This window comes from Anomaloglossus baeobatrachus, chromosome 1 (genome assembly GCF_048569485.1).
Source record: "Anomaloglossus baeobatrachus isolate aAnoBae1 chromosome 1, aAnoBae1.hap1, whole genome shotgun sequence".
NCBI lineage: Eukaryota > Metazoa > Chordata > Amphibia > Anura > Aromobatidae > Anomaloglossus > Anomaloglossus baeobatrachus.
Window position 1 is genome coordinate 896,390,987 of NC_134353.1, and position 15,007 is coordinate 896,405,993.

General features: G+C 42.7%; 1 protein-coding gene across 13 annotated transcripts in view; it reads left to right on the plus strand.

Moving 5' to 3' along the window:
- Nucleotides 1–15,007, plus strand: part of LOC142255321 (von Willebrand factor A domain-containing protein 5A-like) — a 415,890-nt gene that overhangs the window by 192,321 nt on the left and 208,562 nt on the right. For 8 of the 13 annotated variants that reach the window (XM_075326971.1, XM_075326869.1, XM_075326929.1 and 5 more), the window contains 3 exons: nt 4,021–4,050; nt 4,205–4,243; nt 12,365–12,501. The exons of 2 other annotated variants lie outside the window; for them this stretch is intronic. In XM_075326971.1, coding sequence (XP_075183086.1) covers nt 4,021–4,050; nt 4,205–4,243; nt 12,365–12,501 — 206 coding nt within the window. The remainder of the gene's footprint in view (nt 1–4,020; nt 4,051–4,204; nt 4,244–12,364; nt 12,502–15,007) is intronic. 3 more of the 13 variants (XM_075326920.1, XM_075326952.1, XM_075326960.1) reach the window with 1 other exon arrangement.

The following is a 15,007-nucleotide window of genomic DNA, read 5'->3' on the forward strand; positions in this document are numbered from 1 at the left end:
CCTGTAGACTGTGAGCCCTCGCGGGCAGGGTCCTCTCTCCTCCTATACCAGTCTGTCTTGTACTGTTAATGATTGTTGTACGTATACCCTCTTTCACTTGTAAAGCGCCATGGAATAAATGGCGCTATAATAATAAATAATAATAATAATAATAATAATAATGTACCCATGCTATTATTTGCTATTACTCAAACGTCTGTGTTTTCACACGGACCGTGTGGCCTCTCATGGCCCCGCACGCACACATGCAAACATGTCCGTTTTTTCTCCGGCAGCACGGGTTTCACACGGATCACACAATGATGTGATCCGTGTGACATGTACCGGAGAAAACATGGGTCTTTTTAATAAAAAGATTTTCTATATTTACCTGTATCTAGCGACCCCGCTCATTATACTCACTGAATATTCAGTGAATTGAGGAGCTGGAAGCAGCAACACTATGAGGACTTCAGTGCCGGAGACCACATTACTGGGTGAGTATAGAGCAGTATTGCTGGGTTAGTATACAGCAGTGTGTGTGTGTGTGTGTGTGTGTGTTCAGTGTATACATGCATGTGCGCTATGTGTGTATATGTGCTCGGTGCATCCATGTGTGTCTGCTATGTGTGTATATCTGCTCAGTGTATACGTGTGTGTGTGTGTGTGTGTGTGTAGTGAGAACATGGAAGCCGGAACATCGCGGGGACAGTATCGGGGACTCATCACAGTTCCCAATGAACTCTGATGAACCCATGAAGCTGTAGCGCGGGTATCGTGGGGGTCATCAGGATGTCATCAGAGTTCATTGGGAACTCCGATGACCTCCTGGATTTCACTGTGCTTGCAGAATACTCACCTGTCCCCGCGGTGCTGTCCTCGGCGGTGCTGTACCCAGCACTGTCCCCGCAATGCTCCCGCTTCCAGGTCCTGAGTGCGGTGAATAATCAATGAATGTAATGAGCGGCGGTCATGAGCGGGAGGTAGCAGAGCCAAAGGCAGCAGGTAAATATGGAAAATCTTTTTATTTCACAGACCCGTGTTTTCTCCGGTACCTGTCACAAGTATGAAAACACGGATGTCACACTTGTGACACACGTGTGACCATAACCATGCGTGTGACTGGTACCTGATTAAACATGAACGTCTGAAACCGGCCTAAGACGCAGTCTACTACGTCTGGGTGTCTGCCTCCAATAGGAGTATGCTCTTGAAAATTTGTCTCTAATTCATATGTTGCTAATAAACCTATCAGAAGCCTCCAAAGACATGACATCATCATATGGGCTGTCTCATATTGTTTAAAGGCATAGTGCTCTTAGTGTATGTAAACTTTTGACTTTGCAAAAAGTAATGAAAATGCCGTAAAACATTCTCTCTCTCATTATTCTGGCAATATAAATAATTTTGGTACCTAATTGACCTAAAACGGGAAAGGTTAATTCTGCTTTAATTTCAGACAGAAAAACATACAGATGTGTGTTTTTAGATAAGGCCCATTTACATACAACGATATCGCTAACGAGATATCGTCGGGGTCACGGTGTTGGTGACTCACATCCCGCCTCATTAGCGATGTCGTTGTGTGTGACACCTTTTTGCGATCAGTAACGATCGCAAAAAGGTGTCAAATCGTTCGTCGTGTACACGTATTTCATTTTTAAAAAATCGTTCCTCGTTTGGAACGCAAGTTGTTTGTCGTTCCTGCAGCAGCACACAGCGCTATGTGTGACACCGCAGGAACGAGGAACAACATCGTACCTGCGGCCACCAGCAATGAGGAAGGAAGGAGGTGGGCGGAATGTTCCAACCGCTCATCTCCGCCCCTCCGCTTCTGTTGGGCGGCCGCTTAGTGACGCCGCTGTGACGCCGAACTAACCTCCCCCTTAAAGGAGAGATTGTTCGGCGGCCACAGCGACGTCGGTGAACAGGTAATTACATGTGACGCTGCCGTAGCGATATTGTTCACTATGGCAGCGAGCACCCCGTGACGCACCACCGACGTGGGCGGGTGCTAGCAATGTCGCAGCGTGTAACGTCCACTATAGTGTATGTAAACTTCTAGTTTCAACTGTATCACCAAAAACACCCACAAGTAGTGCCATCGTAACCCACTGCCATCCATATCCAACATCATCATCAACCAATACCATAACCACCAATAAAAACCCCATCAGGTACTACCATGACCTCCCTCCATCCTCATCCAGCACGACCACCCAACATCAGCTTCACCCTACATATGCTCCATAGCTTGAAAATCATCTTTATTAATGAGGTTTTCCTACAAATAAAACCAAAACGTTGATTCACTTTTTTAAGCAAAACCAAATAAATGTTCATTTAGATGAGTTACCTAAAAACTTACATGTGCCGAGATATTGCTTTAATATTTTCGTTATGGAACCTCCATAAAGAAGAGGGCAATTTTCATTTTCAGGGTACAGCCTCATTTATTCGATTTGATGTATCACTTTATGTTTTAAAGGGGTTGTCCACTACTAGGACAGCACCTTCTGATTCCACTTGTTTCCCCAAGGTAAAATAATAAAGCCTATATTCATCTCCCATACCGGCGTTGTTTCAGCGGTCTTCGGGCTTAAGTTCCTGGGGTTCACGTAGGGTTATGACATCACGCGAGCCCCACGTTTAATCAGCTCCGGCTTCTGTCTCCTCGTGTTCAGACCAAACGAGTTAATCAACAGGAAGTGATGCTGTGGATGTTCTCACTTCCTGTTGATTGTTTTGGTATTTTTCTCATTTTTTACCCACGATCACAATAACCCTCACCATCAATACTAAAGGCTAGAACATCGGTAGTATCATCCACACCTTCATCACTGAGGACTATGCTGCTCATCCAACACATTATACACATAACATGAGCCAATACCATCTACAGGATGGAGGAGGACTAAGGCAGGCTTTACACGCTGCGACATCACTAGCAATTGCTAGCGATGTCGAGCGCGATAGCACCCGCCCCCGTCGTACATGCGATATCTGGTGCTTGCTGCCGTAGCGAACATTATCGCTACGGCAGCTTCACATGCACATACCTGGTCGGCGACATCGCTGTGACCGCCGAACAATCCCTCCTTCAAGGGGGAGGTGACTTCACCGCAACGTCACTAAGCGGCCGGCCAATGGAAGCGGAGGGGCGGAGATAAGCGGGGCATAACATCCCACCCACCTGCTTCCTTTCACATAGCCGGTAGACGTAGGTAAGGAGATGTCTGTCGTTCCTGCGGTTTCACACACAGCGATGTGTGCTGCTGCAGGAACGAGGAACAACATCGTACCTGAGCAGTAACGACATTATGGAAATGAACGACGTGACACAGATCAGCGATTTTTTATGTTTTTGCGCTCGTTCATCGTCGAACCTAGGATTCACACGTTGCGATGTCGCTACCGGCGCCTGATGTGTGTCACTAACGACGTGACCCCGACGATATATCGATAGCGATGTCGCAACGTGTAAAGCCCACCTTAGGTCCAATGTTAGAGCTCAGTGTTCAATATCCAGGGATGTTACGTCCAGCACCTGGATATTATACCAGTATGTATACTATACTATATACTATTATGCTGCTGTGGTAAAAGCTTTTTTTGCAAATCCCCCAAATAAACCAGAATGAAAACAATGATGAGGACGTAGTTATCCCTAAATGGAAACATTATTGATGTGCTCACAGCCTGATCTCACAGAGGTTGTTACAGTGTGTCAGTGCAGGCAATCCCCTGCACGAAACTGCACAGCACAGATCTTCCTCCTGCGCTGATAGCTTTTACCTGCGCCCCTACACCAGGAGATATGAGGACAAGAATAGGGCAAAAAGGAAATGGGACACTCACATACATGAACCTCTCATAAGATATATCCTGACACCCCACAAATTGTGAAAGTGACGGCATCATGGTTTACGTTTTAAATTAATTATTATACAAATATTTTATGGCTGTCATTTCTGGGGTTTAGTTGATCACTGTGTGGTATATGGATTGTACGATGTTCTCAGACTTTGTTTTTTTCTACAGCCGCGTATGACGGTATGCCACCACCGATAGGTAAGCTTGATGGAGTCCCAATACTGAACTCTTAAGTTTCAAATATATTATGGATTACATGAATGGTTCATGGTTTTCCCATTTCTCAGCTATAGTTGATCACTGTGTGTTATACGGATTGTACGATATTCTCAGAATTTGTTTTTCTCTACAGTTATGCAAAGCGCTGTTATACCTGCTGCACCCCCGAGTGGTATGTTTGATGGGGTCCAACTACTGAACACAGAGAGGTTTTAGAGATACGAAGAACGATTTTTCATAAGACGCCAAATTCAATAATCAAAAGTACACACAAAATTGTAACTGCTCCCCCAAAACGCTCAATTACAACATGCACCCCCATCATTGATGCAATATAATTACCATAAATATAAGAAATGACACTTTTAAAGGGAATCTGTCACCAGGTTTTTGCCCCCTAAACTGAGAGCAGCATAATGTAGGAGCAGAGACCCTGATTCCAGCGATATGTCACTTACTGAGCTGCTTAGTGTAGTTTTGATAAAATCACTGTTTAATCAGCAAGAGATTATCATTACAGGACTACTTGAAGTGCTACAGGAAGTTCAGCAGATTCATGAGCTCTGTATAACTGCTAGATCTGCAGCAGAGCAAACATTGATTTTATCAAAATGACAGCAAACAGCTCAGTAAGTGACACATCGCTGGAATCAGAGTCTCTGTCTCTACATTATGCTGCCCTCAGATTGGGGAGCAAAAACCTGGTGACAAATTGCCTTTAAATGATTACATGGGGTCATAAGGACATGAAGGCCCCATTCGCGTGCCGCAGCGTTTTCAACTGCAGCGTTTGAAGACAAAAATGCATGCGTTATGATTTTCAAGCAAAGTCTATGGGAATTTGGGATTTCTTGTGCGCACAATGCTGTTCAAAACGCAGCGTTTTTGGTGCAGAAAATTTGTCAAAATCTCTGCGTTTAAAGAAGCAGTATGTCAATTGTTTTTCCCATTTTGGCAGTGCTTTGCTAACATTGGAGTCAATGAGATCTTTAAAAACGCACAAACTATCAAAATCCTAGCGGTTTACATGCATTTTTGGTGCAGAATACATGCTTTTTTTTTTTACAAAATAAACGCATGTGTTGATAACTTTATATTAAGGGCATGATATGTTATGTCCCTTTACACACAAATAGTCCGACAATTAAATTAATGAAAATCCAAAATATATAGTTATTTTATACATAAATATTAGAACACAGTTAAAATTATATTAAAATTAGCTATTTTGTGTATAATTTTAATTACGATATTTGTTATCAATTTTTTCTTTTTTTTTCATACTATTTGAATGTTTAAACTTTATTTAGTAGTGTATTTGTAATCAAAACGCATCTGACTTTAAGCAAGGAAAAAGCATGTAAAAACGCGGTAAAAATGCAAGTGTATTTTTAGCGTTTTTGTGGTCCTAACCACCTTTGACAGACAATTTCTTCCAGAGAATGCGTTTAGAATTGCAACGACCTCGACGCAAAGTGTGCACATAGCCTAAGGGGCACTTTGCACACTACGACATCGCAGCTGCGATGTCGGTGGGGTCAAATCGAAAGAGACGCACTTCCGGCATCGCAGGCGACATCGTAGTGTGTAAATCCTTTTTGATACGATTAACGAGCGCAAAAACGTCCAAATCGTATCATCGGTGTAGCGTCGGTCATTTGCATAATTTCAAAAGGACCGATGTTACGATGTTGTTTCTCGTTCCTGTGGCAGCACACATCGCTGTGTGTGAAGCCGCAGGAGCGAGGAACATCTCCTACCTGCGTCCTGCGGCTCACGCCAGCTATGCGGAAGGAGGGAGGTGGGCGGGATGTTTACGTCCCGCTCAGCTCTGCCCCTCCGCTTCTATTGGCTGCCTGCCGTGTGACGTTGCTATGACGCCGCACGACCCGCCCCCTTAATAAGGAGGCGGTTTGCCGGCCAGAGCGACGTCGCAGGACAGGTGAGTGCATGTGAAGCTTCCGTAGCGATAATGTTCGCTACGGCAGCTATCACCATGATATCGCAGCTGCGATGGGGGCGGGGACTATCGCGCTTGGCATCGCAAGCATCGGCAGTGTGCAAAGTGCCCCTAAGTCATCACAAACTGCATGCTTTGCCTTCCCCAACAAAGTCTATGAGATTTCAGACTTGCTGTGCGCGCGTTGTGTTTTTTTGGGGGGTTTTTTGCACTGCATTTTTGTGGTGACCACAAAAATGCAGCATGTCAATTCTATTTGTGTTTTTCCTGCTTTTTTCACCCCATGGTGATTAAAAAAAGCATAAAAAACACATGGTCAAATAATGCAAGAAAAACGTGCCATGCGTTTTTCGTTGTGTTTTTTTGGGGGTTTTTTTTTACCACAGGGTACAGTTTTTGTGGATAAGACAAAATTGCATTGTGCAGATATAGCCTTATGAATACTAGGAAGGTCCAGCACATCCATGATTAGGGTATTGGAGAGCGTTGCTATGAGGCTGACCCTGCTTACCTCTGTTGCGGACTAGCGGTGAACCAGGCACCCAAGTGGAATTATATGTCGGTGGCACTGGCGTGATGTACGGATCTATCCCATATACCGACAGGCACATGCATATACGATGCCGCAACTAGGATGCCTCAGAATTACAGCTCTGTTCAACGTGTTTATATTTAGTTTTTGTTGTTTTTTTGAGCAGGAGTTTTTCAATCATGGTTTTTGAGAATTTCTGCTCTAAAAAACTCAACAACAAAAAAGTGCAAACACATTGTAAAGCGGACATACACTTCAATTGCATTTACCGACCTCCTCAGTAGCATTTACAGTGGGTACGGAAAGTATTCAGACCCCTTTAAATTTTTCACTCTTTGTTTCATTGCAGCCATTTAGTACATTCAAAAAAGTTCATTTTTTTTCTCACTAATATACACTCTCCACCCCATCTTGACAGAAAAAAAAACAGAAATGTAGAAATTTTTGCAAAATTTTTAAACAAGAAAAACTGAAATATCACATGGCCATAAGTATTCAGACCCTTTGCTCAGTATTGAGTAGAAGCACCTTCCCTTATGAGCTAGTACAGCCTTGAGTCTTCTTGGGAATGATGCAACAAGTTTTTCACCCCTGGATTTGGGGATCCTCGGCCATTCTTCCTTGCAGATCCTCTCCAGTTCCGTCAGGTTGGATGGTGGACATTGGTGGACGCCATTTTCAGGTCTCTCCTTAGATGCTCAATTGGGTTTAGGTCAGTGTTCCGGCTGGGCCGGTCAAGAATGGTCACAGAGTTGCTCTGAAGCCGCTCCTTTGTTATTTTAGCTGTGTGCTTCGGGTCATTGTCTTGTTGGAAGGTGAACCTTCGGCCAAGTCTGAGGTCCAGAGCACTCTGGAAGAGATTTTCTTCCAGGATATCTCTGTACTTGGCCGCATTCATCTTTCCTTCAATTGCAACCAGTTGTCCCGTCCCTGCAGCTGAAAAACACCCCCATAACATGATGCTGCCACCACCATGTTTCACTGTTGGGAATGTATTGGGCAGGTGATGAGCAGTGCCTGGTTTTCTCCACACATACTGCTTAGAATTATCACCAAAAGTTCTATCTTCGTGTCATCAGACCAGAAAATCTTATTCCTCATAGTCTGGGAGTCATTCATGTGTTTTTTTGCAAACTCTATGCGGGCTTTCATATGTCTTGCACTGAGGAGAGGCTTCAATCGGGCCACTCTGCCATAAAGGCTCGACTGGTGGAGGACTGCAGTGATAGTTGACTTTGTGGAACTTTCTCCCCTTTCCCTACTGAATCTCTGGAGCTCAGCCACAGTGATCTTGGGGTTCTTCTTTACCTCTCTCACCTAGGCTCTTCTCCCACGATTGCTCAGTTTGGCTGGACGGCCAGGTCTAGGAATAGATAAAGAAATAACGTTTGGAACACCATTCTAAGTCTGAACTGGGTGCAAAAACCTAAAAAAAAAATCACTATATGGAGATAAGTTATGCACACCAGTGACTATGCAAGGGGAATACATGTAATAGCAGAAACTGCTGTGTGAATACTGGCCTGAAAAATACAATAGCTACATGCAAAAATGAAAAAATGAGTGGAATCTGCATTACTGCCATGAAATATGAATAAAGAGAAATGTAGCTATTGAATTGATCAATGCAACAGAGCTCCAAAACCTCAACTCGGTATTCTCTTATTTTTGGGGTCCCTAGCTAATGTGTTTAGACTTAGAATGGTGTTCCAAACGTTATTTCTTTATTTGTTAGTAGTCTTTCGTTTCTGCACCCGACCCCACCCACACCTTGCCGGTCCACATTATACGCATACATAGCCTGGGTCTCAGTTTCCCATACACGGTAAGTTTTTTAACTGCATGAGAGGACACACATTAGCTAGGGACCCCAAAAATAAGAGAATACCGTGATGAGGTTTTGGGGCTCTGTTGCATTGATCAATTCAATAGCTAAATTTCTCTTTATTCATATTTCATGGCAGTAATGCAGATTCCACTCTCATTTTTTCATTTTTGCATGTAGCTGTTGCACAGCCGCACACTTTTGACAGGAGCGTGCATGTGTTTTTAGGTACAAGAACGCTTATGTTCAGACAGCGACAGGCTGTGCCGGGTGATGTCATGGCAGATCCGCACAAGTCAGACATCGCAGCACAACCGCGCACTTCTGACAGGAGCGTGCATGTGTTTCTGAAACACATGCACGTTCACCATACTGACCCGCAGACACTTGCACTGCTTTCCCCGCCCACCGGCCGTCCTCTCGTTTGTGATCGGTTACAGGCTGACACTCCCCCAGCCTGTGCCAGTCTATTCTGCAGTCATCGCTAATCGCGGCTCAGTAATAGGCTACACTCAGAGCTGGCAGTCTTCTCTATGGCTGTTCGCTCTGAGATGTAGCAGAGCTGGATGTGTCATCTTGGGACCTCGTGTAGATTACGCCGGAGCTGCAGGGTGTGTTGGGGGTTAATAAAGTGGTGAAGGAGGATATGTTTTGTACTTTATTCCAAATAAAGGATTTTTCTCTGTGTGTGTGCTTATTTACATTCATTTACAGGATAGTGTGATGCAGGTATCTCTTAAACGCCTGTGCCATCACAAACCTAGGGCTTAGTAGCAGCTGTGCGCTGCTATTAACCCCTTATGACCCCGATTGGCACTGCATCAGGCCAACGGGAAGGGCCAGTAATGCACCGGGATTGTGACATCTAATAGATACGGCAATACCGGGCGGCTGCGGGCTGAGAATACCAGCAACCAGCCAGCGTTATCATGGCGGGGGATGAAAATTAGGGGGAACCGCACATCGGGGTTTTTTTTAATTATTTATTTACATTTAAAAAAAAAAAAAAAAGCCGCAGTCACGCTTGCAAGGGATACACTGCATTCACCGCCCACTGGCCATCCTGCCGCCTGTGATTGGTTGCAGTCAGCTGACATGCTGCCACTCAGGGTGGGAGCGCGTCTAACTGCAACCAATTACATGCGCCGGTGGGCGGGCAAAGTTGTGAATATTGAATTATCCGCTTCGAAAGGGAAAAGACTGACCCGGAAGGTGTGTGCTGCCATCACACCGCCTCGGTGAGTATGCCGCACTTGCTCCTACCCCCCTATCTTTTCCACAAACGTTTTTAATCTCTGGATTCCGGTCCCTATTGACTTATATGGGCACTGGATTCTGGAGTGGAGCGGACTCTTTTTAAAATCTGGCAGTGATCCGCTGGTCCCGGTTTTTGATTAGTTCGATCAGCTCTACTCATGATTCTCATTTGGTCTGACATGCACTGTGAGCTGTGAGGTCTTATACAGACAGGTGTGCGCCTTTCCAAATCAAGTCCTATCAGTTTAATTAAACACAGCTGGACTCCAATGAAGGAGTAGAACCATCTCAAGGAGGATCACAAGGAAATGGACAGCATGTGACATATATAAGTGTCTGAGCAAAGGGTTTTAATACTTATGATCATGTGATATTTCCATTTTTCTTGTTTAAAAAATTTGCAAAAACTTTCTACATTTCTGTTTTTTTCTGTGAAGATGGGGGATGGGGAGCAGAGTGTACATTAATGAGAAAAAAAATAACTTTTTTTTTAATTTACCAAATGGCTGCAATGAAACAGAGTGAAATGTAAAGGGGTCTGAATACTTTCCATACCCACTGTATAGTTCAGATAAAGAATACACACAGTAATCAGATAAATAGTATACACAATGACCAGATAAATAGTATACACAGCAATCAGATAAATAGTATATACAATGACCAGATAAATAGTATAAACAGCAATGTAAGAAATAGTTTACACAGTGACAAGATATATAACATATATTGTTGCCAAATAAATAGTATATATAGTGACCAGATAAGTTGTATAAACAGAGATCAGATAAATAGAACACAGTGATCAGATACTGTATATAGTATAAACAGTGATCAGATAAACAATACAATATACACAGTAACCAAATAACTAGTATATACAGTGCCAAGCTAAAGACCAAATACTGTACACAGTGACCAAATAAATCGTATAAAGAACAATGTTAAAAATAGTAAACAGTGACCAGATATATAGCATACAGTGTTGCCAATAAATATTATATACAGTGACCAGATAAGTAGTATATATAGTTATCAGATAAATAGTTTATACAGTGATCAGAAATAGTATATACACAGTGATCAGATATATAGTATTCACAATGATCAGATAAATAATATACCGGTATTCAGCAGGCAAATCAATAGTATACCCAATGACCAGAAAAATAGTATACACAGTGACCAGATATACATATCGACCAGATAAATGTTATATACTCTGACCAGATTAATAGTCTATACAGTGACCATATAAATATTATACACAGCATCCAGATATATAGTATAGACAGTGATAAGATAAATAATACATAAGAGTAACCAGATAAATAATTTACATAATGACCAGATAAATAATGTGCATAGAGACAAGATAAGAAGTGTACACAGTGATTAGACGGCTGTTAAACATGCCACTTTATACAGTCATCCCATAAAAGCAATACATCCAGGCCGTACTATTCACCTGCTAATAATAGAGATTAGTTTAATTTAGTTTTATAATAGTGCCATTGGGAATTATATATTAAAAATTATAATATAAAATCCATAAATTGAAGTATAAGGCCGCTTTCACATTGCGGTTTCACCTACATTCACTGGTCCTGTCGGGGCATCCATCTGAACACCGCACCCCGCCCCCCCCTGCAAAAAACATGTTTTGAACGAATACGCCGACTGGGCCATTGACTATAATGGAGCAGACGGAGACAGCGTTTGCTCTGTTTGGTACCATTTTCAGGCATATACGTTTTTTTGGAGGCAGACACCTGAACGTAGTCTACTACATCTGGGTGTCCGCCTGCAAAATACGTATATGCCCAAAAATGATACAATATTTTACCAGCAAGGTCTTGATTTACAAAAATCTCCTAGGAGACACTAATATAAAACTTAACATTTAATACCTCAGTTTAAAAAGTGAACAGGGTCACTGGAGATCGTGATATTCTACACAACAAACAAAAAACAAAAAATATACATCTGATGTTTGATCACAGCCCTACACGGACCATCACAAAGGTGTAGAGAGCACACAATAACACCCAGTCTCAAGGTTAGGCTATTCAAGGATCAACATCGATGCATATGACACATCAATTTGTCCATGCAAATACCATGGACATGGAGACCCAAAGATTATCCCCCTGTTTAACTATTCAAGGAACTACCCTCCTCACCAAGGGGTTCCGTCAACAGAAAGGGAACAGGTCTCACCAACCGTAAGCGGGCTATGTTTATGCAGCAAACCTGGAAAATCGATTCTCATGTATCGAGTGTACTTGCTTCCTCGGTTTACTTAGGCATTCCAGGTGAAAACTTCCATCAATGTATACATATAACTTCCAAGTGACCCTGTTCACTTTTTAAACTGAGGTATTAAATGTTAAGTTTTATATTAGTGTCTCCTAGGAGATTTTTGTAAATCAAGACCTTGCTGGTAAAATATTGGTAAAATATTGAAATTAATTAAGGTTGATATAACTACGATTATTCTGCTATTATAATAACCAAAAATGATACAAAACAGAGGACACGCTGATCCGTCTTCTTCATTATAGTCAATGGCCCTGTCGGCGTATGCGTCCGAAACACATTTTGCGGGGGAGGGGGGGGGGGTTCAGATGGATGCCCCGACGGGACCAGTGAACGTAGGTGAAACCGCAATGTGAAAGCGGCCTTATAATAATAAAACTCAAGTCTTATATGTATCTAGTTCCAGTTGAGGAGACCCCCAGTTTTGTCAAGTTGATTTCTCTGCAAAATGCTGATGGGTCCTGGAATCTTAACCCTGAAATCTTCTCAATATTGGGGATATCCGAGCAGGAGGCAAGCAAGAAGAATCCGGATCAGGTATGACTTAGAGACGTTTACAACTCTGTATTGCATTTTTGTTTAGTGTTATAGATTTTTTTGCATTTTTCTGCTTTTGTTTTGGTATTTTAGCACATTAATCAGAGAAAGTTATAGAATATGAGGAACCTGAGATATCAAAATAGTACATTACGTCAACGTCTGCTTGTCACAAACAACAATTGAGAAAATAACTTAACAAGCCTGACAGATATTGACCTTGATGGGATTCATTAATATATAATTCATTATCAGTTCTCATACAATGGAGAAGAAGACCTAAAAAAAGAAGAGGGGGGGAAGAGGAGGATGAGGGTAGGTGTGCATCATACCTGTTAGATGTATTCAAATGTGTTAGTAAACTGGATCCAGTGCAGATATTTTTCCAGTCAAATGTTGTGAAATGATCCATTCACACAGTCTAATTGACATGGGAATACCATAAAGGTATATTTGGCACGGTTGAGGGTTTTTAGATAAACACATTAGAAGTATTAGGATGATGAAAAATTGAGTTTTGTGATGATGAAATTCACAGATAACAAGATCACTCTCTGCCCTGTATAGAGAGGGGAGAACGCATCTAAAGGGGGTGTTACACGCAGCGATATTGCTAGCGAGCGTACCCACCCCCATCGTTTGTGCGTAACCGGCAAATCGCTGCCCGTAGCGCACAATATCGTTAGGAGCCGTCACACGGACTTACCTGCCTAGCGATGTCGCTGTGGCCGGCGAACCGCCTACTTTCTAAGGGGGCGGTTCGCGCAGCATCATTAAGCGGTCGCCCAATGGAAGCGGAGGGGCGGAGATGAGCGGCCGTAACATCCCGCCCACCTCCTTCCTTCCTCATTCCCAGCAGCCGCAGGTAAACTGTAGTTCATCGTTCCCAAGGTGTCACACATAGCGATGTGTGCTGCCTCAAGAACGACGAACAACCTGCGCCCTCAACAATCAACGATTTTATGAAAATGAACGACATGTCAACGATGGACGATTTGGTTAGTATTTTCCATCGTTAACGGTCGTTCGCGTGTGTCACACGCAACGATGTCGCTAACCATGCCGGATGTGCGTCACGGAATCCGTGACCCCGGCGATATATCATTAGATACGTCGTTGCGTGTAACGGGGCCTTAAGTCTTCAGGGAGGGCAGATCCCACTGAAGTGAAGATAGAGAAAAAAGCGACTTACTTGAGAAATTCTGAAGAATGTAATTGGGCTGGTTTGGCCACCACATGTCCTTATACTGTGACCATCAGTGATGTAACTCTTGTCCTGTATGTAGATTTGATAAGTTATGTCAGGTTGTGATGGCTGCAGGTTGTGCAAATGCTGAGTCTTGGAAGGTCCCAAAGTTGGGGTTTGCTCAAAACTGCCTATAAATACGGCGCGTGCAATTCGATTTTACATCAATGTTATTCTATCGGTCAGTTCTGAGCTACGATTCATTCCTCAGCTGGATTCAGCCTGAGGAACAAAATAGCAGCATGCCGTGTACGGTCATGTAAAACGCCTGGGATTCGCCAGTGCAAGTCAATGGGTGCGAGACAAAAATCATATTTCACTCAAAACATTCGTATTCCATCCATTTTTTACAGATACATTAACATTCTGTAGCATAGGACACTTTAACTAGTCCTGTAAATGATTGTAGAACAAATGAGGGAAAAAGCGCATGTTATACGGATGCCAGGCGAGAAAAAAATCGTACACGCTCATTGCACTCACACTCATATAGAAGACCAAATGGATATCACTCTTCTAACTTTTCTGGATGAAAATCCGACCAATTTTTTATGCGCAGATGTGAGCGAACCCTTAGGTGTAGCTCATATTATAAGAGTAGGGGCTTAGGATGCCTCATGCTCAGATTGTAGCTTGGTAGTGAGTTAGTATTGAGAAGAATATAGCACAGCTATTGTACAAATGTCCTAAGTCAGTGCAGTGAAAAGATTTATAGTCATAAGTGTTGGCCCCCTTGAAATTGTTCCAGATAATGAAGTATTTCTCCAAGAAAATTATTACAATTACACGTTTTTGTTATACACTTGTTTATTTCCTTTGGGTGTATTGGAACAACATAAAAAAACCTGGAAAAAAGGCAAATTGGACTACATTTTTGACAGATCTCCAAAAATGAGCCGGACAAAATTGCTGTCCCCCTCAACTTAACATTTGGGTGTGCATCCTTTACCCTTTGGAATAAATAACTGCAATCAATCGCTTTCTATAACCATCCACAAGCTTCTTCCTCTTCTCACCTGGAATTTTGGACTCTTCTTTATAAACTGCTCCAGGTTTCTCATATTTGAAGGAGTTTTCTCTTCTCCCAACAGCAGTTTTAAGACCTCTCCACAGGTGTCAATGGGATTTAGATCCGGACCCATTGCTGCCACTTCAGAACTCTCCAGTGCTTTGTTTCTATCCATTTCTAGGGGCTTCTTGAAGTATTTGAGGTCATTGTCCTGCTGGAAGACTCATGATCTAGGACACAAACCCAGTTTT